The sequence below is a fragment of the Bombina bombina genome, chromosome 1 (assembly GCF_027579735.1).
Source record: "Bombina bombina isolate aBomBom1 chromosome 1, aBomBom1.pri, whole genome shotgun sequence".
NCBI classification, from domain to species: domain Eukaryota; kingdom Metazoa; phylum Chordata; class Amphibia; order Anura; family Bombinatoridae; genus Bombina; species Bombina bombina.
In genome coordinates this window covers 1,453,246,149-1,453,272,764 of record NC_069499.1, presented here as the reverse complement: position 1 = coordinate 1,453,272,764, position 26,616 = coordinate 1,453,246,149, and the positions used below count along the sequence as shown (strand labels likewise).

The 26,616-nt window shown below is 42.2% G+C and overlaps 1 protein-coding gene across 2 annotated transcripts; it reads right to left on the bottom strand.

Annotated features, from left to right (window-relative positions):
* Positions 1-1,484: 1,484 nt before the first annotated feature.
* On the bottom strand, positions 1,485-26,616 carry MAFG (MAF bZIP transcription factor G). 2 transcript variants are annotated; one of them, XM_053705772.1, is made up of 3 exons: positions 26,484-26,606; positions 11,922-11,985; positions 1,485-3,870 (listed from the first exon to the last, which is right to left on the bottom strand). In XM_053705772.1, exons 2-3 carry the CDS (start codon positions 11,958-11,960, stop codon positions 3,418-3,420), a joined length of 492 nt encoding a protein of 163 aa, XP_053561747.1. In that variant the 5' UTR covers positions 11,961-11,985; positions 26,484-26,606; the 3' UTR covers positions 1,485-3,417. The 2 variants fall into 2 exon arrangements, with proteins under 2 accessions (XP_053561747.1, XP_053561755.1); XM_053705780.1 differs by lacking the exon at positions 11,922-11,985 and having other exon boundaries at positions 26,484-26,616.

The following is a 26,616-nucleotide window of genomic DNA, read 5'->3' as shown; positions in this document are numbered from 1 at the left end:
GACAGCAAAAGAGAGGGGGGAGAGAGACAGCAAAAGAGAGGGGGAGAGAGACAGCAAAAGAGAGGAGGGGGAGAGAGACAGCAAAAGAGAGGGGGGAGAAAGACAGCAAAAGAGAGGGGAGAGAGAGACAGCAAAAGAGAGGGGGGAGAGAGCACACAAGAGAGGGGGGAGAGAGACGGCTAAAGAGAGGGGGGAGAGAGACGGCTAAAGAGAGGGGGGAGAGAGACGGCTAAAGAGAGGGGGGGGAGAGACAGCTAAAGAGAGGGGGGAGAGAGACAGCTAAAGAGAGGGGGGAGAGAGACAGCTAAAGAGAGGGGGAGAGAGACAGCTAAAGAGAGGGGGGAGAGAGACAGCTAAAGAGAGGGGGAGAGAGACAGCTAAAGAGAGGGGGGAGAGAGACAGCTAAAGAGAGGGGGAGAGAGACAGCTAAAGAGAGGGGGGAGAGAGAGAGCAAAAGAGAGAGGGGAGAGAGAGAGAGAGCAAAAGAGAGGGGGAAGAGAGAGCAAAAGAGAGGGGGGAGAGAGAGAGCAAAAGAGAGGGTGGAGAGAGAGAGCAAAAGAGAGGGGGAGAGAGAGAGCAAAAGAGAGGGAGGAGAGAGAGAGTAAAAGAGAGGGAGGAGAGAGTAAAAGAGAGGGGAGAAAGAGAGAGCAAAAGAGAGCAAAGAGAGGGGGGATAGAGAGAAAGCAAGGGGTGGGACCGCTGTACTGCAAAAAATGGCCAGTATACACGGGCTTTAGGACTAGTACATTAATAAAATAAAGGGAAAAAAAGCTGCTTTAGTCTCTTCGATTTTCTATGTGATCTTAGAGCTTATATTGGCGCTGATTAGTGCACTGGCTTGCTTTTTGTATCAGGATAGCGTAAAAGAGTATACAAACTATTCACACTCTGAGATCGGCACCTGGTGTAATTTATAGGTACTGATCTCAGTGTTTTTATAATTATAAAAATAATAATACACAGTAATAATAATAATATTGACTTTCATGCCCCTTTAATTCTCAATTGAAATGGCATGTCAATTGTAAGCATTAAGGCGAGCAGGTCCAGTAATCCCTTCGTATATGTCTGTATAATTATGTCCTGTTTTTTTACGTCAGCAGAAAACATTGGGTTATTATAAAGCATAATAATAACAATAATAATAATCATAATGAGATCTCTTCTATTGATAATTCATGCTATGGGCCTATGAACTAAAATATAGAGATCTTGTTCTAAATCATGGATACAACTTAGATAAACTCACAAATACTTATTTATATACAGGCCTATGCAGAGGCTTCAGTGAGCCAAGAATATTATTTAAAATATCAAGAGATATCTTCCCCTTTGACTGTTTTGAAGATGCATAAAATAAAATCAGAATTGAAAAATTGTTTATCTTTACATAGAATGTATACATATACAATGACTTCTGCATTGCCACCCAAGTGATAAATTATACATATAGTGCAACAAGTATCTGGCATCAAGACTCAAAATCCAGTTTCAAAAAGGGATTTATTGGCAATATATAAAATAAAATAGAGCTTCTATCAAACATACATTATATACACTTAAAGGGATGATAAGTTCCAGTTCTCTTTCACCTGCAACAGGTTGGATTTTCCCGATCTACTACAGAAATATCCAGCTAGCGGTTCCTGAGGACTGGAATAAGCCTCCCAGTTATACAGCAATAAATTACCACCATTAACACCTCTTCTGTTAAATGCAATAATTTAGCAATAAATAAGAGTCCTGTTTTACTGTGATACATCACTCACAACGAGAAGAAACTCCTCTAGACAACATCAGGCAAGAAGCAGACAAAGACTTCTCCAACCTCACTGTCCAATGAGGTGGAACATGAAAGGCTGTACCAAAGGGTTATGCTGAGGTATTGATACTGTAGCTTTCAATCAGATACGTTAGAACATTTACTTCACTAATATGTTAGAACACTGTCCAGAGAATTAAAAGATTGATTGGAAAAACACTTTTGCTTGTCAGAAAATGTTTCCCCAGGAATTAAGTATTTTGCAAAAAAAAAGCAAACAGAAAAAAATAATAAATAAATAAATAGGGGGGCTGTTTTTGTCTTCCCACTCACATCACTCTTTCTTGGATGTTCCTGCCTCATTGCCTCAAAGTCCTGGCTCAGAGTGTTCCCCAACCCCTTATCCTTGCATTGTGTATGTGTGCATGAATCCAGTTTACCTACAAACCCCAGCTAGAACCATCACTGGTCCCATTCACATACATGAAAAGTGCTAACCTTCTACTTTAAAATATCCCTAAATAAAGATTAACAACAAATCAGTACAGATCATTTACAACTTGGTGTAAATGTGGAACGTTTGATTATTGTATATTATTTTTGGGAGTTTGCAATATCCCTATCCATGTATGCACAGTGTGTCTTAGGTCACTATTACAGATAGGGACACTACTACTACTTTTACGTTTTCAAATAAAACAATAAAAGAAAAAAAAATACCTATTATTTTTACAGAAACAGCACATGTACAAAAAAGAGGTTTGGCTAGAGAAGCCGTATTGGAATCTGATAAGCGTACAATGTAATGTTTGGCACAAAGGTACACAGAAGCGGTCAAAGAGGTAAAAAGAGTCACAACACAACACAGTGACCCACAATTAGGATATCAACCTGAAGTTATCACATTTTACACTGGACCACGACAAGCAGCAACTCCAGACATCACAACACTACACACACTGAGCAACAAGTGGCACAATCTGATGTCACCAAGATACTCACACTGACCCACAGCAAGCAGAAAACTTGGACATACAGACCATAAGAAGGACCATTGCCTGACATCACAATACCACATACATTGACCCCTGACAAGCAGCACCGACTGATGTCACAAGAGTATGCACAGTCCCACAACAAGCAGCATAACTTAACACACTTGATCATCAAAAGCAGCAACTCCTCACATCACAACACTGCACATGGTGACCCACAGTAAACATCGCACAACACTACACACCCCAATTCACTATATGTAGCTCAGTCTGCTATCACAACACCACACACTGATCCAAATTAAGGAGTAGCCGCTGACGTTACTGCACACACTGTTTCACAACAAAGAGCTCCACATAAAAGGAGACTCCCAGTTCATTCACTATGGAGCCTTTAAAGGAAGAAGCCAGTGGTGGTGGAGAAAGTCACATACATTCCTTCCTTTTACAAGTTATTAAGCCTTCCCTGAATGACTCACAGTGGTGTAACCCAGAATAATCTTAAACACCAAGCAGAAGACCCAAAGTTCATAAATCCTATCACTGGTGGCAAAGGTGGTCTTTCCATAAGCTGAGGAACCTCAAACCAGGCTAATGCTCATGATCTTGGTTGCTTGTGTTTTTGGGATGTTTTAAAGTTGTTTCCAGTCTATCACCACACTATGTATGAGTGTCTGTTTTGGATTTGACTATTGTTATGACACTGGTAGCAGCCACCTTGCCTGGGGTGAGCGGTCCAAAACCAGGTGTGTAGGGTCCTCGCTGAGGAGCTATAGGGCTGCGTGCTACAGTCCTGGCAAAGTTCTGCAGTGCCTCATACTTTGAGCGGAGGGAGTCCAGTTCTAGTCGCATGTTGGCGTTCTCAGATGCAAGTTTCTCTACTTCCTGCTGCAGCTCCACTTTTTGCTTCTCCAGCTCCTCTTTTTGCGTCACACGTTTTACACGGCAGCTAGCTGCATAACCACGATTTTTTAGTGTTCGCCGACGTTGCTTGAGCTGAATTATCTCTTCTTTGGAAAGTCCACGGAGATGCTGGTTTAGCTCCCGCACAGACATGGTGACCAGTTCGTCATCAGTAAGACTTGTGCCATTCTCCCCCGGTTCCCTCTTTACCTATAAAAAGTAGAGAAAGTGTGAAAGAGTATGGTTCCAGAAAGGTCCTAAACCACAAACACAGCTATAAATAAAATCAATGCTTTGGGTGAATGCATTACAATTCAAAGGACCTCATTGTGGAGTGATGTTTTTGTTGACATAAAGAAAATAAAAGAAATTGGGTACGAAAAAGAAAAACCTGTAGGAATGCAGGTTTTAAAATGGAAGAGTGCCGCAAGCCTCGGTATGGTATTTGTCCTCAGAAATAAAGAGTAGGCTGTAGAATTTAGGGTGATGTCATGTTTGACACATTCCAAATAAGGTCTGATCTAATCTAAGCAATCGCTGTGTACCATGTTGCAAGGTTACTAAAGCTATAAAAAATGCAGTATGCAATAACATCCTTTTAAAGGTAAGAGGGGCTTTAGTGGGCTATGAATTCAAAATTAAATGATAAAGAAAAACAGTTTAAGGTGCACTCTCTCATTTTAACGTCTTGCTCTCTTTACTGATAATGAGCCAGATTACAAACATAGCGCTATTTAACGCTCCAGCTCGAGCATTAACTCTGCTACAAGTAAGCTTTTTTGCGCGCGTCATGTTGCACTTGTATTATGAGTTGAAAGTAAACCGTTTTTCGCTCGCGCGCTAATCCAACGCATGTAAAAAGCCGAACTTACAATATCGCGCACATGATGACCTATTCCCCCTACTTGCGCACAAACTCGATCTCATATTCTCAAGGGAGCTTACCCAACATAAAAATTTGAATAGTTTACATTCCAATGTCCTTCACATAAAATATATGTTCTATTTATTCATAAATAAATATTTCTACAGATATCAGATGTTTTTTGGTACAATATATATCTATACATGAGCATATATAGGTATAGATATATACAGATATATAGGAATATCCATTTAGAAATACTTTGACATTCCAATGTTCTGCACATATTCTAATATTTACAGTAAATACACATTATAACCTGAGACCTCATATTTTTGAGCTGTTATAATTTTTTTGTGCAATATTTTTTTTAAATAATTTTTATTACATGGTGTTATTATGAGTGTAACTATACTTTGTAGTGTATTTTTAAAGTCTTGTGTGACACTATTTGTTTCGTGTAACAGTTAACCAGAGCTCTGAGGATGCGCTAAACCGACACACGTTAACTTCAATTGAAAACAAAAGGGTTTGCAGCCTATATAGAGAAGTGCGGGGTTTATACACTGTTGCAGTAAGTTCAATTGAGCTCAAGCGATCACACCAGTGATAAACCCCTTATCGGTCACGCATAACTTAGCACTCCACTCGTAATCTAGCCCAATATGTACTATAACTATTTAATGTTGCTTTGGTGCTACAGGGGCAGATGGGTGATAGCCTATGTGCTTCAAGGGGAGATGTAATGGCCTACGTTCTGCAAGGGGAGAGGTGATGGCCTACGTGCTGCAGGGGGAGAGGTGATGGCCTAAATACTGCAGGGGGAGAGTCGATGGCCTACGTGCTGCAGGGGGAGAGATGATGACCTACGTGCTGCAGGGGGAGAGATGATGGCCTATGTGCCTCAAGGGGAGAGGTGATGACCTATGTGCTGCAGGGGGAGAGATGATGACCTACGTGCTGCAGAGGGAGAGATGATGGCCTACGTGCTGCAGAGGGAGAGAGGCTACGTGCTGCAGGGGGAGAGATGATGGCCTACGTGCTGCAGGGGGAGAGATGATGGCCTATGTGCCTCAAGGGGAGAGGTAATAACCTACGCGCTGCAGGGGGAGAGATGATGACCTATGTGCTGCAGGGGGAGAGGTGATGGCCAACGTGCTGCAGGGGGAGAGGTTATGGCCTACATGCTGCAGGGGGAGAGGTTATGACCTACATGCTGCAGGGGGAGAGTGGATGGCCTACATACTGCAGGGGGAGAGATGATGACCTACGTGCTGCAGGGGGAGAGATGATGGCCTATGTGCCTCAAGGGGAGAGTTGATGACCTACGTGCTCCAGGGGGAGAGATGATGAACTACGTGCTGCAAAAGGAGAGATGATGGCCTACATGCTGCAAAGGGAGAGATGATGGCCTACGTGCTGCAAAGGGAGAGATGATGGCCTACGTGCTGCAGGGGGAGAGATGATGGCCTATGTGCCTCAAGGGGAGAGGTAATGACCTACGTGCTGCAGGGGGAGAGATGATGACCTACGTGCTGCAGAGGGAGAGATCATGGCCTACGTGCTGTAGGGGGAGAGATGATGGCCTATGTGCTGCAGGGGAAGAGATGATGGCCTACGTGCTGCAGGGGAAGAGATGATGGCCTACGTGCTGCAGGGGAAGAGATGATGGCCTACGTGCTGCAGGGGAAGAGATGATGGCCTACGTGCTGCAGGGGGAGAGATGATGGCCTATGTGCCTCAAGGGGAGAGGTGATGACCTACGTGCTGCAGGGGGAGAGATGATGGCCTATGTGCCTCAAGGGGAGAGGTGATGACCTACGTGCTGCAGGGGGAGAGATGATGACCTACGTGCTGCAGAGGGAGAGATGATGGCCTACGTGCTGCAGGGGGAGAGATGATGGCCTATGTGCCTCAAGGGGAGAGGTAATAACCTACGTGCTGCAGGGGGAGAGATGATGACCTACGTGCTGTAGGGGGAGAGATGATGGCCTATGTGCTGTAGGGGAAGAGATGATGGCCTATGTGCTGTAGGGGAAGAGATGATGGCCTACGTGCTGCAGGGGAAGAGATGATGGCCTACGTGCTGCAGGGGGAGAGGTGATGGCCTACGTGCTGCAGGGGGAGAGGTGATGGCCTACATGCTGCAGGGGGAGAGTGGGTGGCCTACGTGCTGCATGGGGAGAAGTGATGGCCTACGTGCTGTAGGGGGAGAGATGATGGCCTACATGCTGCAGGGGGAGAGGTGATGGCCTACGTGCTGTAGGGGGAGAGATGATGGCCTACGTGCTGTAGGGGGAGAGATGATGGCCTACGTGCTGCAGGGGGAGAGGTTATGACCTACGTGCTGCAGGGAGAGAGGTTATGGCCTACATGCTGAAGGGGGAAAGGTTATGGCCTACGTGCTGTAGGGTGAGAGATGATGGCCTACATGCTGTAGGGGGAGAGATGATGGCCTACATGCTGCAGGGGGAGAGGTGATGGCCTACATGCTGTATGGGGAGAGATGATGGCCTACGTGCTGTAGGGGGAGAGATGATGGCCTACGTGCTGCAGGGAGAGAGGTTATGACCTACGTGCTGCAGGGGGAGAGGTTATGGCTTACATGCTGAAGGGGGAGAGGTTATGGCCTACGTGCTGTAGGGGGAGAGATGATGGCCTACGTGCTGTAGGGGGAGAGATGATGGCCTACGTGCTGTAGAGGGAGAGGTTATGGCCTACATGCTGCAGGGGAAAGTGGATGGCCTCTGTGCTGCATGGGGAGAGGTGATGGGCTACGTGCTGATGCAAAGTGAGGGACAATAGCCTAGAAGTTTCAGAGTGAGAGGGGATGGCCTAGGTGCTGTGGGATATGGGATGATAGCCTAGGTGCTATAAAGTGAGAGGTGATAACCTAGGTGCTGCAGAGTATGGGGTGGTGGCCTAGGTGCTGTAAAGTGAAAGGTGAAGGCCTAGGTGCTGTAGGGTGAGGGGTGATGGCCTAGGTACTGCAGTGTGAGAAGTGATAGCCTAGGTGCTACAGGGTTTGAGGTAATGGCCTAGGTTCTGCAGGGTGAGAAGTGATAGCCTAGGTGCTAAAGGGTTTGAGGTAATGGCCTAGGTTCTGCAGGGTAAGAATTGATAGCCTAGGTGCTACTGGGTTTGAGGTAATGGCCTAGGTTCTGCAGGGTAAGAAGTGATAGCCTAGGTGCTACTGTGTTTGAGGTAATTGCCTAGGTTCTGCAGGGTGAGAAGTGATATCCTAGGTGCTACTGGGTTTGAGGTAATGGCCTAGGTTCTGCAGGGTAAGAAGTGATAGTGTAGGTGCTACTGGGTTTGAGGTAATGGCCTAGGTTCCGCAGGGCAAGAAGTGATAGCCTAGGTGCTACTGGGTTTGAGGTAATGGCCTAGGTTCTGCAGGGTAAGAAGTGATAGCCTAGGTGCTACTGGGTTTGAGGTAATGGCCTAGGTTCTGCAGGGTAAGAAGTGATAGCCTAGGTGCTACTGGGTTTGAGGTAATGGCCTAGGTTCTGCAGGGTGAGAAGTGATAGCCTAGGTGCTACTGGGTTTTGGGTTCTTGCCTAGTTCTCCTTGGGAAGAATCACCCTCTTTATCTATACAAGTAGAGAAAGAGTGAAAGAGAATGGTTCCAGAAAGGTGCTGAACCACAAACACAACTATCAATGGAATCTATGCTTTGGGTGAATTAATGGCCTATGTTCCACGGGGTGAGAGGTGATAACCTAGGTGCTACTGGGTTTGGGGTGATGCCCTAAGTTATGTGAGTTGATGACCTATGGGCTGTAGGGTAAGGGGTGATGGCCTAGATGCTGCAGAGTGAGGGACAATGGCCTAGGTCCTATAGAGGGAGGGGTGATGGCCTCTGTACTGCAGGGTGAAGGGTGATGGCCTAGGTGCAGCTTGAGGGGTGGTGGTCTAGATGCTGCAGAGTGAGGGACAAAAGCCTATGTGCTACTGTAGGGTAAAAGGGATGGGCCAAGGCACCATGGGAGTGATGGCCTAGATGCTGCAGGGTGAGAAATTATGGGTTTAGTACTGCAGCATTAGAGGTGATGGCATGAGTGCTACAGAGTAAGGGGTAATGGCCTAGGTGCTTCAAGGTAAGGGATTATAGCCTAGATGCTATAGGGTTAAGGGTAATAGTTTAGGAGCTACAGAGTGAGAGGTAATTGCCTTGGTGCTACAGGCTAAGAGATAATGGCCTACATACTGCAGGGTGAGTGTTAATAGTCTAGGTGCTATAGGGTAAAGGGTAATAGCCTAGGTGCTGCAGTGTGAGGGACAACGGCCTAGGTGCTATAGAGGGAGGGGTGATGGCTTAGGCTCTGTAGGGTGAGAGGTTATGGGCCAGGTTCTGCAGGGTGAAGGGTAATGGCCTAGGTGCTGCAGAGTGAGGGACAATAGCTTACATGCTACTGCAGGGTAAAGGGTGATAGCCTAGGTGCTGCAGAGTGATGGACAACGGCCTAGGTGCTGTAAGGTGATAGGTGATTGCCTAGGTGCTACTGGGAATGTGGTGATGGCCTAGGTGCTGCAGGATGAGAGTGCTGCAGCGTGAGGAGTGATGGCCTATGTGCTGCAGGGTAAGGGACAACCACTTGCAGGGTGAGAGGTGATAGCCTAAGTGCTACAGAGGATGGGGGTCATGGCCTAGTTTCTGCAGCTTGAGAGATGATGGGCTAGATGCTACAAGGGTAGAGGTAATGGCCTGAGTGTTACAGAGAGAGGGTAATGGTCTAGGTGAAGCTTGACAAAGGCTCAGTGTGAACTGAAATGCGTTGCCGGATCTACTTTCTGCGTGTCTAGTGAGAGACACCATACTTTGGAGAATGTTCACACAGCTGAGGGCTGATTCCAGGAAGTGCAGGAGAGCGGAGCTCGGTGGCTTTCTCCCGTGCACACACCATCTGGATCCCAGAGCTGTTCTTTAGAGGTATATACACTCCCTCGTTTACGATACACATAACTCGGAGCTCCTGAGTATAAACAGAAGGTACAAGTAACTGTTCTGTTTTGCGCTGCATATACTACCCTCTCAATCCTTGGGAGTATATATCTTTTGTGCTTTGAAGATTGTTCATTTGATCATTGTTACATTGTGGGACTGGCACATATTTGCACATTTATGTTGCCTGGAAACTAATTTGGGACTTTATTACTATTTACTCTGGCTGCAGCAGAGTTCAAATAGTAGTTTGAATTTATGCTACTCTGATTTTTATCTCTTTTGTACTCCCTTATTCTGCTCATGTAATACTACTGCTACATTCAAAGTGTGTGACATTTAAAAGTGTGTGATATTTAAAAGTGTGTGATATTTTTAGATACACTTTATGTCTTCACTATTTTAAATAAATATATACTTTTTATATAATTATATGTATCTTTTATCTCTATACATAACAATTGTTTTATACATATATATGCACATATAGAGACATTACTTTCTTTAGACTAGCCTTTTAGGCGCCCACTTTCTTTGATTTATCTTGTTCTGTTTTGTAAGGTTTTAGGGACCTTACAGATTGTGGTGCAGGTCTCTAATATATATTTGTAGCACAAGTGGTGCAACTTCTTTATCCTAATGGCCTAGGTACTGCAGGGTAAGGGATAATAGCCTAGGTGCTATAGGGTAAAGTGTAGTAGCTTAGGAGCTGCAGGGTGAGGGTTGATGGCCTATGTGCTACAGGGTGAGAGGTAATTACCTTGGTGCTATAGGGTAAAGGCATACATACTGCAGGGTAAGTGGGCCTAGCCTAGGTGCTTTAGGGTATAGGTAAATAGCCTAGGTGCTGCAGAGTGATAGACAACGGCTTAGGTGCTACAGAGGGAGGGGTGATGGCCTAGGTACTGCAGGATGAAGGGTGATGGCCTAGGTGCAGCTTCAGGGGGAGTAGTGGTGGCCTAGGTGCGGCAGAAAGATGGACAATAGCCTGCGTGCTGCTGCAGGGTGAAAGGTGATGGCCTAGGTGCTGGAGAATGAGGTACAATAGCCTATGTGCTACTGCAGGATAAATGTTGATGGCAAGACTACTGGGTGAAAAGTGAAAGTCTGGGTGCTGAAGAGTGAGGATCAATGGCCTAGGTGCTGTAAGGTGAGAGGTGATGGCCTAGGTGCTGTAAGGTGAGAGGTGATGGCCTAGGTGCTGTAAGGTGAGAGGTGATGGCCTAGGTGCTGTAAGGTGAGAGGTGATGGCCTAGGTGCTGTAAGGTGAGAGGTGATGGCCTAGGTGCTGTAAGGTGAGAGGTGATGGCCTAGGTGCTGTAAGGTGAGAGGTGATGTCCTAGGTGCTGTAAGGTGAGAGGTGATGTCCTAGGTGCTGTAAGGTGAGAGGTGATGGCCTAGGTGCTGTAAGGTGAGAGGTGATGGCCTAGGTGCTGTAAGGTGAGAGGTGATGGCCTAGGTGCTGTAAGGTGAGAGGTGATGGCCTAGGTGCTGTAAGGTGAGAGGTGATGGCCTAGGTGCTGTAAGGTGAGAGGTGATGGCCTAGGTGCTGTAAGGTGAGAGGTGATGGCCTAGGTGCTGTAAGGTGAGAGGTGATGGCCTAGGTGCTGCAGGGTAAGGGACAACCACCTGCAGGGTGAGAGGTGATAGCCTAGGTGCTACAGAGGATGGGGGTGATGCCTAGGTGCTTCAGGGTAAGGGACAATAGCCTAGGTGCTATAGGAAAAAGGGAAGTAGCTTAGGAGCTGCAGGGTGAGGGCCTAGGTGTTACTGGGTGAGAGGTAATGCCCTACAATCTGCAAGGAAAGTAGAAATAGCCAAGGTGCAATAAGATGAGGGGTGATGGCCTAGGTGCTAAAGGCTGAGAGGTAATTGCCTTGGTGCTACAGGGTAAGAGGTGATGACCTATGTGCTGCAGGGTAAGAGGTGATGACCTATGTGATACAGGGTAAGAGGTGATGACCTATGTGATACAGGGTAAGAGGTGATGACCTATGTGATACAGGGTAAGAGGTGATGACCTATGTGATACAGGGTAAGAGGTGATGACCTATGTGATACAGGGTAAGAGGTGATGACCTATGTGCTGCAGGGTAAGAGGTGATGACCTATGTGCTGCAGGGTAAGAGGTGATGACCTATGTGCTGCAGGGGAAGAGGTGATGACCTATGTGCTGCAGGGGAAGAGGTGATGACCTATGTGCTGCAGGGGAAGAGGTGATGACCTATGTGCTGCAGGGGAAGAGGTGATGACCTATGTGCTACAGGGCAAGAGGTGATGACCTATGTGCTACAGGGTAAGAGGTAATAGCCTAGGTGCTGCAGGGGAAAAGGTAATAGCCTAGGTCTGCAGGGGAAGAGGTAATAGCCTAGGTGAAGCAGAGTGATGATCTGGGGTTGCATAAATGGAGTTAACTGCCTGGGAACCACAGAATGGAATATGGCTCTTTACCTTCAAAGCTTTGCTGTTTCCTTTACTGAGAGTCGTCATAACCCGAGAGCCTTGAGTTAGCAAGCTGTAGAGAGGGAAAGAAATTCAGTGTCAGAGTATCTCCCACACCACGACACTTAGGGCTTCCCAGGAACAGCTATTTCCTTTAGCACTCAAACTGATAATACACACTGAACTAACCTCACACTCTATAGCAGCAGCCCAATCACAAGCTACAGGGACACAACTTTAAAAATAATCTGGGAGGGGAAGAAGAGCAAACCAGACGAGTCATGCTGAGTCAGCAGAGAGTGTATCAGAGAGCAGCATACGGCATCCTAACTGTTTGTGTGTGTAACAATACTGATCTATATATAATCTGAAAAAAAGAGTTCTGACTGGGCATATCTCATTTCTAAACACATTATTTATATATATTTATATATACATACACACACACATATATATATATATAAATACACACACACATACACAAAAATACATACAGACCTATAAAGAAAGAAATTATTGCTGTTATGCATCCACAAAACAGTAGATAAAATATAAAGTAAACAAAATAGTAATTTACTAGCACTGCATATAAAGAGCTAGGTCTTAATCAGCACTAGGATACTTTAGCCAACGTGGTAAATGTAAGTGCACATAGATGTATGATATATTTCTGATCGTGCATGTGAAGCATAACTAGATATTCTCAATGCACCAGCACTGAGCAAGTGCTGTGTTTAAAATGCTGGTGCATGGTGCATACTTAAATACACTTTTGAAACAGCTATAACTTTTATTAGAAGCATTTTCGCTAATGCATGTATATTACAAAAATGCTTCTATTCAAAACTGAAATACATCTATGTGGATTCCAGTTTTGGCTGGAATGTCCCTTTAAATACTAACCTATTATCATGTAAAAAATCATTCAGTAAAGGTTCCCTTACTGGGGATATACCTTGTCACCCAGTACTACCATTGCAGCAATACAATCTGATTCAGCACTGTGACGTGCTGTGTATGCATTTTAACCTAAACACTGTGCTACTGAGGTTGCACCTCATCATCTATCACAAATACTACACCACAACAAAAATACACATAAACACTAGCGCAGGTGTGTTAATGCTATTTATGTCTACATAACAAAGTAATATAAGAGGTCAGGCACTGCATAAGAAGGTCTAACAACACATCTTTTTACCCAGCACTTTTTTGATCTTGCGATGTAACAATTATTTGTTGTATACAGTATGTGGCAATGCTGCTTAAAGGCACAGTAAACTTTTTTTTTTCTGCAAAGCAATTACAAATTCCTACCAGCAACTTTTCCAGAACTCTTTCTAAATTATGTTTTTACATAATACATAAGCTACCTTGCCCCCCTTAAGAAATCCTTTATAATTTTTTTTTTTTCTTTTCAGTTTGAAACAGGTGGACGGTACATTCAATCAGAGGCCGTTTTGCCTACCCCTTAAAGGGACATGATACCCAAATGTTGAAGCACTTGAAAGTTATGCAGAACATCTGTAAGGAAGATAATTACCTCAAAATGTCCTAAGTATTCACACCGCATTGTAAAGGGACTTTAAGCAGCCAACCAATATACTAGTCCCAGGACTTGCAAAGGAGTTTAAAGGGACATTCTAGTCAAAATTAAACTTACATGATTCAGATAGGGTATGCAATTTAAAACAACTTTCCAATTTACTTTTATAATCAAATTTGCTTTCTTCTCTTGGTGGTCTTTTTGAAAAGCTAAACCTAGCTAGGCTCAAACTGATTTCTAAACCGTTCAAACCTGCCTCGTAGCTCAGAGCATTTTAAAAGTTTTTCAGTTAGACAGTACTAGCTCATGTGTGTCATATAAATAACATTGTGCTAACTCCTGTGAAGTTATTTAGGAGTCTGCACTGATTGGCTAAACGGCATGTCTGTCAAAAGCACTGAGATAAGGGGGCAGTCTGCAGAGGCTTAGATACAAGGTAATCACAGAGGTAAAAAGTGTATTTATATAACTGTGTTTGTGCAAAACTGGGTAATAGGTAATAAAGGGATTATCTATCTTTTTAAACAATAACATTTTTCAAGTAGACTGTCCCTTTAAGGAAGTTTACTATGAAATCTCACACGATTTCAGTGAAACCTCATGAGATCACAGCGAAGCTTAGCATGACCTCAGCACTGCTGATGCTGGTTGGTTATTTTTTTTTTTTTTTTTTTTTCAACTTGCAGCTGGACAGCAGCTGAAGTATAACTGTTAAGTGAGCACTTGTACTTGTAAGCTGAAGAAACTGTGAGGTAAAATATCTTCCTTTTTTACATAGAGATGCTCAGGTGAAATTTTCTCGTCAGCTTTTTACAGCTATGCTGCATCACTTTCAAGTGATTTAGCATATGCGTATTATGTCCCTTTAAAGTGAAGGTAAAGTTTTTCGTTTTTGCAGCCTGTATTCTATTCCTCATCTAATATATAGTATGATCGCAACTTTTTTCAAATTTTTTTTTATATATATTATTGTTATAAATACACTTTATATTTACATTCCCGGCCGTTCCTAGCTCCGCCCTCCATGTATTCCCGGATAATAGCCTTTATTACGTACAGAGCGGTCCCACCCGCTCTGTACGTACTTCAAATGCGCGTTCCCGATTGCCGGAACAATTGCGCATGCGCACCATTCTCCATACAATCGATTTGCGCCTGCGTGACCCAAAAAATGTTATGCGTCAATCGTTACAACATAGTATTCAATGACTAGCTATTCATTCATTACTATGTTGTAAGCGAATTGTGAACGCTGCAAGGGCCCGATCCGATATGCAGCGTCGCCCGCAAATGCCGGCGACGCTGAAATTTGCGCTGGTTTGGTATCCTATATACGGCGTAACCTAGAAGTTACGCTCGTATATTTCTGCCGTCGCCCGTAGTTTTTTTGGGCCATAGGCAGGTATACCAAACCAGCGCAGTTTGGTATCCAATATACAGCGTAAGGACTTAAAGGCGAAAATGGAGAAATCTTACTCCATTTTCACCTCGCCACAAAAAGCAGCCGTAGTAAGCCTTACGCTGTCTATTGGAGCCCCGTAACTCCCTAAACTAGCTACAAAATAAACCTAACACCTAACGCATGCGCAATGTCTATCTACCTGTCAACCGCGATCCCCCACCGCAATCCCTAATAAAATATTTAACCCCTAAACCGCCGCTCCCGGACCCCGCCGCCACCTACATTAACTACCCCTAATGTGATCCCCCTACACCGTCGCCAACAATATTAAACTACCCCCTAAAGTGAGCCCCTTACACCGCCGCCATCTACCTTACCTACCCACTAAAGTGAGCCCCTTACACCGCCGCCATCTACCTTACCTACCCCCTAATGTGAGCTCCTACCCCGCCGCCATCTATTTTAAAATTATTAACCCCTAATTTAATCCCCCTACCCCGCCGCCACCTATATTAAATTAATTAACCCCTAATCTAATCCCCCTACCCCGCCGCCAGCTATATTAAATTATTTAACCCCTAAAATACTAAACTATCCCTACCACTAAACCCAAGTCTAACCCTAAAAATAGCCCTGAAAAGGGCCTTTTGCGTGGCATTACCCCAAAGTAACAGCTCTATTGCCAGCCCTTAAAAGGGCTTTTGCGGGGCTTTGCCCCAAAGAATTCAGCTCTTTTACCAGCCCTTAAAAGGGCTTTTGGCGGGGCTTTGTCACAAAGTAAACTGCTCTTTTGCATCTAATCTAAATCCCCCTACACCGCGGCCACCTATAATAAATGTATTACCCCCTAATCTAATCCCCCTACACCGGCCCTACCTATAATAAATGTATTAACCCCTAATTTAATCCCCCTACACCGCCGCCGCCTATATTAAACACATTAACCCCTAATCTAATCACCCTACACCAAACGCCAGCTACATTAACTATATTAACCCTAATTATATTAGGGTTAATATAGTTAATATCGTTATTATATTATCTATATATTAAGTATAATAACCCTATCTAACTCTAACATCCCTAACTAAACTCTTATTAAAATAAATCTAATATTAATATTATTAATGAAAATATTCCTATTTAAATCTAAATACTTACCTATAAAATAAACCCTAAGATAGCTACAATGTAATTAAAGGGCTATAATACCCAAATGTTTAAACACTTGAAAGTGATGCAGTATAGCTGTAAAAAGCTGACTAGAAAATATCACCTGAACATCTCTATGTAAAAAAGAAAGATATTTTACCTCAAAAGTTCCTCAGTAGCCACCTCCCATTGTAAAGGATTTCTAAGCAGCATTTTAGTGTGTCTGTCCTAGGACAGCAGAAGGGATGAACATTGTGCACTCTCATATTATTTCACCAATCAGGTAAAGGAAGCTTACTATGAAATCTCATGAGAGTTAAGTCAAATCTCATGAGATCACAGTAAGAGTTCATGACCTCAGCACTGCTGATGCTGATTGGCTGCTGTTCATTTCTTCATATATATTTTTTTTTTTTACCTGCAGCTGGGAGCAGCTGAGTATAACTTTTTACACAGAACTTACTCTGCTGAGATGAGGAGATTGTGAGGTAAAATATCTTCCTTTTTTACATAGAGATGCTCAGGTGATATTTTCCTGTCAGCTTTTTACAGTTATACTGCATCAGATTCAAGTGATTTAGCATATGAGTATTATGTCCCTTTAATAATTAGATTGTAGCTATTTTAGGGTTTATATTTATTTTAAAGGTAACTTGGTATTTATTTTAACTAGGTACAATAGCTATTAAATAGTTAATAACTATTTAATAGCTACCTAGTTAAAATAATTACCAATTTACCTGTAAAATAAATCCTAACCTAAGTTACAAATACACCTACACTATCAATAAATTAAATAAACTACAAATATCTAAACTAAAATACAATAAAATAATCTAAACTAAATTACACAAAAAAACAAACACTAATTTACAAAAAATTAAAAAAAATTACAAGATTTTTAAGCTAATTACACCTATTCTAAGCCCCCTAATAAAATAATAAAGCTCCCAAAATAAAAAAATTTCCCTGCCCTATTCTAAATTAAAAAAAGTTAGCTCTTTTACCTTACCAGCCCTTAAAAGGGCCTTTTGCGGGGCATGCCCCAAAGAAAACTGCTCTTTTGCCTGAAAAAAAACCCACAATACCACCCCCCAACATTACAACCCACCACCCACATACCCCTAATCTAACCCAAACCCCCCCTTAAATAAACCTAACACTACCCCCCTGAAGATCTCCCTACCTTGTATTCACCCAGCCGAGCAGAACTCTTCATCCAATCCGGGCGATGTCTTCAATCAAGCTGCAGAGAAGTCTTCTTCCATCCGGCGATGTCTTCAAGCAAGCGGCAGAGAGTCTTCTTCCATCCGGTGATGTCTTCAAGCAAAGCAGCATCTTCAATCTTCTTTCTTCGCTCCTCCGCCGCGGAGCATCCATCCGGCATGACGACTTCCCGACGAATGAGGTTCCTTTAAATGACGTCATCCAAGATGGCGTCCGTCGAATTCCGATTGGCTGATAGGATTCTATCAGCCAATCGGAATTAAGGTAGAGAAATCTGATTGGCTGATTGAATCAGCCAATCAGATTCACTTGAATCTGACTGGCTGATTCAATCAGATTTCTCTACCTTAATTCCGATTGGCTGATAGAATCCTATCAGCCAATCGGCATTCGACGGACGCCATCTTGGATGATGTCATTTAAAGGTACCTCATTCCTCGTTTAGTCTTCGTGCCGGATGGATGCTCCGCGGCGGAGGAGCGAAGAAAGAAGATTGAAGATGCCGCTTTGCTTGAAGACATCGCCGGATGGAAGAAGAGTTCACTGCCGCTTGATTGGACATCGTCCGGATCAGATGAAGAGTTCTGCCCGGCTGGGTGAATACAAGGTAGGGAGATCTTCAGGGGGGTAGTGTTAGGTTTATTTAAGGGGGGTTTGGGTGGGTTTAGAATAGGGGTATGTGGGTGGTGGGTTGTAATGTTGGGGGGTGGTATTGTGTTTATCTTTACAGGCAAAAGAGCAGTTTTCTTTGGGGGGGCTTTATTATTTTATTAGGGGGCTTAGAATAGGTGTAATTAGCTTAAAAATCTTGTAATATTTTTTTTATTTTTTGTAATTTAGTGTTTGTTTTTTTGGTAATTTAGTTTAGTTTAATTTATTGTATTTTAGTTTAGATATTTGTAGTTTATTTAATTTATTGATAGCATAGGTGTATTTGTAACTTAGGTTAGGATTTATTTTACAGGTACATTAGTAATTATTTTAACTAGGTAGCGATTAAATAGTAAATAACTATTTAATAGCTATTGTACCTAGTTAAAATAAATACAAAGTTGCCTGTAAAATAAATATAAACCCTAAAATCGCTACAATGTAATTATTCGTTATATTGTAGCTATATTAGGGTTTATTTTATAGGTAAGTATTTAGATTTAAATAGGAATATTTTAATTAATAATATTAATATTAATTAGATCTATTTTAATAAGAATTTAGTTAGGGATGTTAGAGTTAGATAGGGTTATTATACTTAATATATATATAATATAATAACTATATTAACCCTAATATAATTAGGGTTAATATAGTTAGTATAGCTGGCGGCGGTGTAGGGGGATTAAATTAGGGGTTAATATTTTTAAAATAGATGGCGACGGGGTAGGTAAGATAGATGGCGGCGGGGTAGATGGGGTAGATGTCGGCGGGGTAGATGGGGTAGATGTCGGCGGGGTAGATGGGGTAGATGTCGGCGGGGTAGATGTCGGCGGGGTAGATGGCGGCGGGGTAGCTAAGGTAGATGGCGGCGGTTTAGGGGTTAATAACTTTATTAGGTAGCGGCGGGGTCCGGGAGCGGCGGTTTAGGGGTTAAACACTTTATTAGGGATCGCGGACCGCGGTTGACAGGTAGATAGACATTGCGCATGCGTTAGGTGTTCGGAATTGTTTGCGCATGCGCTACATGTGAACGAGCATGGATTGTCAATGACGATTTGTTAGGGAACGCATGCGCAGTTTGATCGCGTTACGTGTGCAAAAAGGGGCTGGACGCCACGGGGTATGAGCTAAAATTCGTTAAGGGCAATGTCAATCAAATTAGATACGAGGGACAAGATGGCGGGCGGAGGAAGAAAGTAAGCGAAGTAGGGTTTTAAATCCTTCGATTATGGTTTTAGTCTTTAATTATAAAAAATGATGAATTAAACTAACGTTTATTTTAGGTAATTAACAAGATGAGGAAGAGTGGTGAACGTGACTTGACATTCACTTTAACTAGAGCTCTCTCCTGCTGCTCCGCTTTACGTGCAACTAATCCTCAAAGACAGGGTAACTCGGGGCTGCAGCAGCGCACGCTAGTTACAGTCAGTCAAACTTATGGGAGTCGGAAGCTGGATACAGGTAAGAATATGTGATAGCTTCCTACATTGCATAAAATGAAATAAAATAAGTTTAATTTGCCTTTAAAAGTGTATTTAAAGGGAGACTGAAAACATTTTTTTTCTTTAATGATTCAGATAGAGCATGAAATTTTAATCAACTTTCTAATTTACTCCTATTATCAATTTTTCTTCGTTCTCTTGCTATCTTTATTTTAAAAGCAGGAATGTAAATCTTAGCAGCTAGCCCATTTTAGGTTCAGCACCATGGATAGCACTTGCTTATTGGAGGCTTACATTTACCCACCAATAAGCAAGCATAACCCAGGTTCTCAACCAAAAATGGGCCGGCTCCTATGCATCACATTTCTGTTTTTTAAATAAAGATAGCAAGAGAACGAAGAAAAATTGATAATAGGAGTAAATTAGAAAGTTGCTTAAAATGGCATGCTCTATCTGAATCATGAAATAAAAAAAATTGTGTTTAGTGTCCCTTTAAGTCAATTGTGATTTAATTGATATACTAATTTATATGGTTATCAGGCCAGCATCATAAAATGAAGAGGTAAAAAAAGAAATGGGAGGATGTAGATGAAGTGGAATAAAAAGGTGAAATGACATTGGGAATGGATAAGAGGGTTAAATTGGAAGTTAGAGAAAAACAAGAGAATAGTAAAATGAGTAATAATGAAGTAAACGATACAGACAATGCTGGGAATATAGAGAAAGGTAGGACAAAAGAGAGACTGAAATGGATTTGAATAGCACTTACAAACATATGAGCTGCATAAATACTCAGTAGCGCGAGCTGATTAACCTTAGGCCTGCATGTGGAAATTCCTCACTGTATTTGTCATTGTCCTTGCCACTTATGTTTCTAAAGTTATACAAAGTGTGCATGTGTGTTAAAATGATATACATTGCTATTAATTCTGGTCTCTAATTTCAAATTATTGATCTCTTGTTCTAGTATTCCTTTCACTATCAACTTTATAACATTCCTTAAAGGGACACTTTACGGTAAAATGTTCTCTCATTTAAAGGGACAGTGTACTCAGGCAAGCAGCTAATAAAGTTCATTGTATTTAAAGCAGCCTTAGAACACACTTTCAAACGGGCTGGGGTACCCACACAAATTATACTTTGTTATTTTTCTTCAGGACAAGCATTTTTAGAAAATAACTTATGAGAACTTTCATTTATAAATGGATAATCCCCTATTTTATATGAGTGGTATTATTTGTTTGTTGTATGCTTTATTTAAGGCATAGGGGCCCCATTTGGAGCCACTGTCCCTATACAATAAACACATTACTTAGGTGATAGCCATTTTTATAGCAATCCCCTACTAATGACAGTTATGAGATCCCACATAGGAAAGAGAAGGAATAAAAGGGCAATGACATGCAGCAAACTAAGTGATGTTTACCCATAAGGGAGCCTAATGGAACCCCTATTTCTTCTCTTTTATGCTGGATAAACTAGGGATCCCTAATTTGAAAGAGAGGAGTCTGCCTTTCAAATTAGAGGTCACTTGTCCCTCTAGAACAAACAAGGGGGATACCGTTTTAAGTGCTGCTGCAGCTTATTGACGATTTAAGAATGATCACCTGCATATTACAGGGGCATGCAGACTCTGCTCTTTTAAATGAGGGTTCTTGTAAGTGCTCTGGGGTTGAGATATTGTCTCTTAAAGCGCCCCCCCTTCCCAATGGCTTACAACCAGGAATTCCATTAGTCAGGTTTCTAGTTGTCTGTGCAGGGGATGATGAAAATTCAGAAGTCATTTCAAACTCAGTGTTTATTTAAAGGGACACTCAATGTTTTTATATTGAAAATAACAAAACGGAGGTCCGCCTACACTATACCCCTCCTGCCTTGCTTCTGTCCTAATCAGCGACGCTAACTACTCTAATACCCGGTAAATATGGATGCCGGACTCCCCCCACCATTACGTAGCTGCCTTCTTCTTCAACTGATAAGCAAATCAGAATCCAGTCCTCGGACAGAAATTGCATGCGCGTGCAATTTCTGTCCGAGGACTTGATTCTGATTTGCTTATCAAATGAAGAAGAAGGCAGCTACGTAATGGTGGGGGAGTCCGGCATCCATATTTACCGGGTATTAGAGTAGTTAGCGCCGCTGATTAAGACAGAAGCAAGGCGGCAAGGCAGGAGGGGTATAGTGTAGGCGGACCTCCGTTTTGTTATTTTCAATATAAAAACATGTTAAAGTAAGTGTTGACTGTCCCTTTAAAGCAATGTAAAGTTGTATTGGTGAAGTCCATATATCATCAGCCCCAGCACTTAAAGGGACAATGAATCCAAATGTTTTCTTTTGTGATTCAGATAGAGCATGAAATTTTAAGCAACTTTCTAATTTACTCCTATTATCACATTGTCTTCATTCTCTTGGTATCTTTATTTGAAATGCAAGACTTTAAGTTTAGATGCAGGCCCATTTTTTTGTAAACAACCTGGGTTGTTTTTGCTGATTGGTGGATAAATGCATCCACCTATAAAAAAGTGCTGTCCAGAGTTCTGAACCAAACAAAAAGCTTAGATGCCTTCTTTTTCAAATAAAGATAGCAAGAGAACGAAAAAATGTTATAATAGGAGTAAATTAGAAAGTTGCTTAAAATTTCATGCTCTATGCGAATCACGAAAAAAAAACAATTTGGGTTCAGTGTCCCTTTAAAGCATTCTAAGGGGCTTGATACACATGCATACAGCCTTCCCGTGTAGGCTTGGAGAGTGCATTTTGAATAATTTTCACAAAAGCTGTGATAACGTTTCATAAAAACAATTTTTGCAAATACAAGCATATTGCAAAATGCATTCAAATTAAAGGGACAGTATTCACCTTGAAATTACAAGACATTTGTTTTGTGTTTCTATATAATAGCATATCAGCCATTTGTTTATGTTTTTAAAACACATTAAAGTGGATGTAAAGTCACTGATAGTAGACAATCAGAACTGCTTTATCTCTAAAAATTAGCTTAAGTTTAAGTCATCGTTTTTTTTTTAAACATTCAATTAGATCGATGTATATACTTATTTATTTCTAATCGTCTTGCTCTCTTCCTCCGCCCGCCATTTTGGTCCGCGTTTAGTAGTTTGATTAACACTTTACTAAACTAATAATCTGTCATACCCCGTGGCGTCCAGCCCCTTTTGGTAAACGTCACTATTACTTTATGCGCATGCGTATTTTTGTATGCGCATACGTAAACAAACTGCTATTGGATTTCGAAGCGCTGCACGTACACGCTTTAAGATCCATTTAAGATCGCGATTACACAATAGTTGAGTAACGCATGCGCAAATTCGGCAGTAGATTGTAAAACGCATGTGCAAATTCGGCAGTCGATTTTAAACGCATGCGCACAAAAACAAGAGATTGTGAACGCGCTTTGCTAATATGTTATAGAGCGGGTGGGACCGCTCTATACGTTATGAGAAGGAAATAAGGGAAGTAATGGATGGGAGGAGCTCTAACTGAAAACGGAGCTAAGTTTCAAACTATATTATAATGTTATATTTTGCCAATTTGAAGAAAATAATAATGCGTTTTCAATAAGACACTTAATAAGAAGCGATATATATTGTTAAGAAATGAAAAATTTACATTCACTTTAACATCATTTTTACTGCAATTAGTTTCCAATAGCCAAACTCCATTCATCATTTGCCTCATGTGGAGGAGCCACATACAACAAGGCTAACCACTGTCATAAACTTAGTATCTGATAAAACCAGTTAGGGACAGATATGTAGCAAAATAAGCTTTGAGAAGTCAGAAGGGTGCAATGCAAAGTTGTTTCTTTATGCATCTATACTATAATCGAGTTTGTAACGCGTTCTTCTGTGTCGCCAGTTGCGCACGCATCCTCAAAGGAATGTTGGCTGCACGAGGCAGCCAAAAAAATGTTGGCTGCGTGCGCAGCCAAAATAATCCACCTGGATATAGCGAAGCTGCATCCAGGTGGATTCCGAATATGGCAGGGTAGTGAAAGAATCCACATTTGGTGGATTCTTTCACCACCCTGCCATTTTCGGAATCCACCTGGATGCAGAGTAGGCAAACCCAAAGCCTTAAAAAACAAACACCCAACCGCCTGCATGAAATAACTAAAAAACACGTAACCGCCCGCAAGAAATAAAAATAAAAACACGTAACCGCCCGCACGAAGTATAACAAAAAAAACCTAACCTCCCACACAAAGTATTAACAAACACCTAAACCGTCAACCCCCATATCGCAAAATAATAAAGTTATTAAACCCTAAACCGCAAATAACATAATTAAAATATTAACCCCTAAACCGCCAACCCCCCACATCACAGTAAACCTATGTAACCTATTAACTCTTAAACTGCCAACCCCCACATCGTAATAAACCTAATTAACCCCTAAACTGCCAAACCCCCACATCGCAATAACCCTAATTAATATATTAACCCCTATACCGCTAACCCCCCACAACGCAAATAACTAATTTAATTACTAAGCCCCCTAACCTAACACCCCCTAAATTAACCCAAATTACTACTAAATTACAATTAAAATAAAAACTAACATTAAATTACAAAAAAATAAAAAAAGTCTAACATTACAGAAAAAAATAAACAAAATTATCAAAAATATAAATAATCCCTATGAAAATATGAGCCCCCCCCAAAATAAAAACACCCCCTAAGATAAACTACCAATAGCCCTTAAAAGGTCCTTTTGTAGGGCATTGCCCTAAGTTAAACAGTTCTTTTACCTCTAAAAAATACTAAGTCCCCCCTAACTGTAAAAAAACCCCACCCACCTAACCCCCAAAAATAAAAAAACCTAACACTAAAAAAAACAAAACTACCTATTGCCCCTAAAGGGTCATTTGTATGGGCATTGACCTTAAAAGGGCAATCTTTTTCAAGCCCAAAAAGACCCTAATCTAAAAAAATAAAAAAAAACACCCCAAAAATAAAAAAGCCTAAACCTAAGCCCCAAATAGGTACTCACTGTTGCTGAAGTCCAGCGGAGGTCTTCCTCCAGAAGGATCCATCATCTTCCATCGTCATCCTGAGTGAAGGCGGCGCGGAGCCGAGGTGCAGAGCTGTGTTCCTGATGCCTGGATCCTCAGCGGCGGTCCTCAACGGTGGTGGTCCTCGGAGGCGTGGAGGCTCCTCTTCATGCGATCGTCTGTCGCACACTGAAGATTGAATGCAAGGTACCCCATATATATAATTGGGGTACCTTGCATTCCTATTGGCTGATATTTTGAAAGCATTCAATAGGATGATAGCTACTGAAATCTTATTGGCTGATTTGAAAAGCCAATAGGATTTCTGTAGCTCTAAAATCCTATTGGGTGATTTCAAAATTTCAGCCAATAGGAATGCAAGGTACCCCAAATTGATTGCGGTACCTTGCATTCAATCTTCAGTCTACAACGGACATCGGCTGAAGAGGAGCCTCCATGCCGCTGAGGAACGCCGCTGAGGATTCAGGCACCGGAAACACAGCTCTGAACCTCAGCTCTGCGCCCTCTTCACTCCAAGTGAAGATAGAAGATGATGGATCCGTCTGGAAGACCTTCTCTGCCGGACTTCAGGAACAGTGAGTACCTATTTGGGGCTTAGGTTTAGGCTTTTTTATTTTAATTTTTGAGGGTTTTTTTTTTTTTTAGATTCAGGTTTTTTTGGGGTTTGAAAACGAGCCGATTGTCCTTTTAAGGGAAGTAAAAGGGCTGACTGCCCTTTTAAGAGCAATGCCCATAGCCTTCTTAAAGGGACAGTAAACCTTAAAAATAATGTTATATAATTCTGCACATAGTGCAGAATTATATAACATTATTTAAGTGCTATAGTTCTAAAAGCCTTTTTTACCTTTTAATATGTAAAAACTATGGCGCTTTTACAGACCCGCTCTCTGCTGAGCGGGTCTGTTATATTTAGTCAGCGCATCGGGCCAGCTGTATAGTCACAGCCCGGCCCGACTGCGCCATAAGACTAAGTGCAGCTCGCTGTTATATTTAGTCAGCGCATCGGGCCAGCTGTATAGTCACAGCCCGGCCCGACTGCGCCATAAGACTAAGTGCAGCTCGCTCCTGTGACAGGAGCAAGCTGCACTTAGTGCTATGGCGCGGTCGGGCCGGGCTGTGACTATACAGCTGGCCCGATGCGCTGACTAAATATAACAGACCCGCTCAGCAGAGAGCAGAGAGCGGGTCTGTAAAAGCGCCATAGTTTTTACATATTAAAAGGTAAAAAAGGCTTTTAGAACTATAGCACTTAAATAATGTTATATAATTCTGCACTATGTGCAGAATTATATAACATTATTTTTAAGGTTTACTGTCCCTTTAAGGGCTAATGGTAGATTAGTATTAGGGGGTGTTTTTATTTTGGGGGCGGATTTTTTATTTTTATAGGGGTATGAGTTTAGGTTTAATTTTTTTTGGATAGCTTTGTTTTTTTCTGTAATTTTACTTTTTTTTATTTTTTGTAACTTTATCTTGGGGGTTTATAATTTTTAAACATAGACTGTCCTCTGGGCAGGCTTATCGCCTAGTAAGTAAATATTTTAGATACAAATTTTAAGCCGTTTACTGTCCCTTCACTGCTGTGTAACTGACATCTATCATTGTGTCCCCATCATTATAGGAGAATTTGCATCTGGGATATAAAGGCTGACAGCGAATCTAGAGCCTGCTCATGAGCAGTGCATGGGTTTTATACATAAAGAAATATACTAGGAGTAACATGGGAACTTTTCATTCTCAGCACTACTGCTGCTACAGTTAAAAGAGGTTTTGGAGTCCCCATCTATTTCAGCACCAGAGCTAAAGCAACCTCTTTGCTTTCATACGTTTCATTTGTTTCATTTATCCAAGAGCAGCACATGAGCTTTGTAACAATAAAGTATCTATATATAGCTGCAACTGGACTTGTGTAGTTACGTCATTTTAGAACTTGATTGTTGGGGTGAATGGGAGAACGATAGCTTGCGGGGAGGGGGGCAGCACAGGGTTCGTATATGGGGTAATTATCACATAACCGGGACATATAGACGTAGGGGGGTACTGATAGTTAATTAAAGGGTCATCAGCTGTCAACTAAAACCACACCCCCAATGTTGCCTCATTACATCACTCTTACCGTGACGTCACGCAGCACACCACACATTGGGCGGGGTCACGGCCGCCGGTACCGGAAGTCGCTGACCTTATTGTGGGCCCAGGCGCCCTGTCCTCGCGCCGCCGCAGACGTCGTCAACTGGTGTTTGGTCATG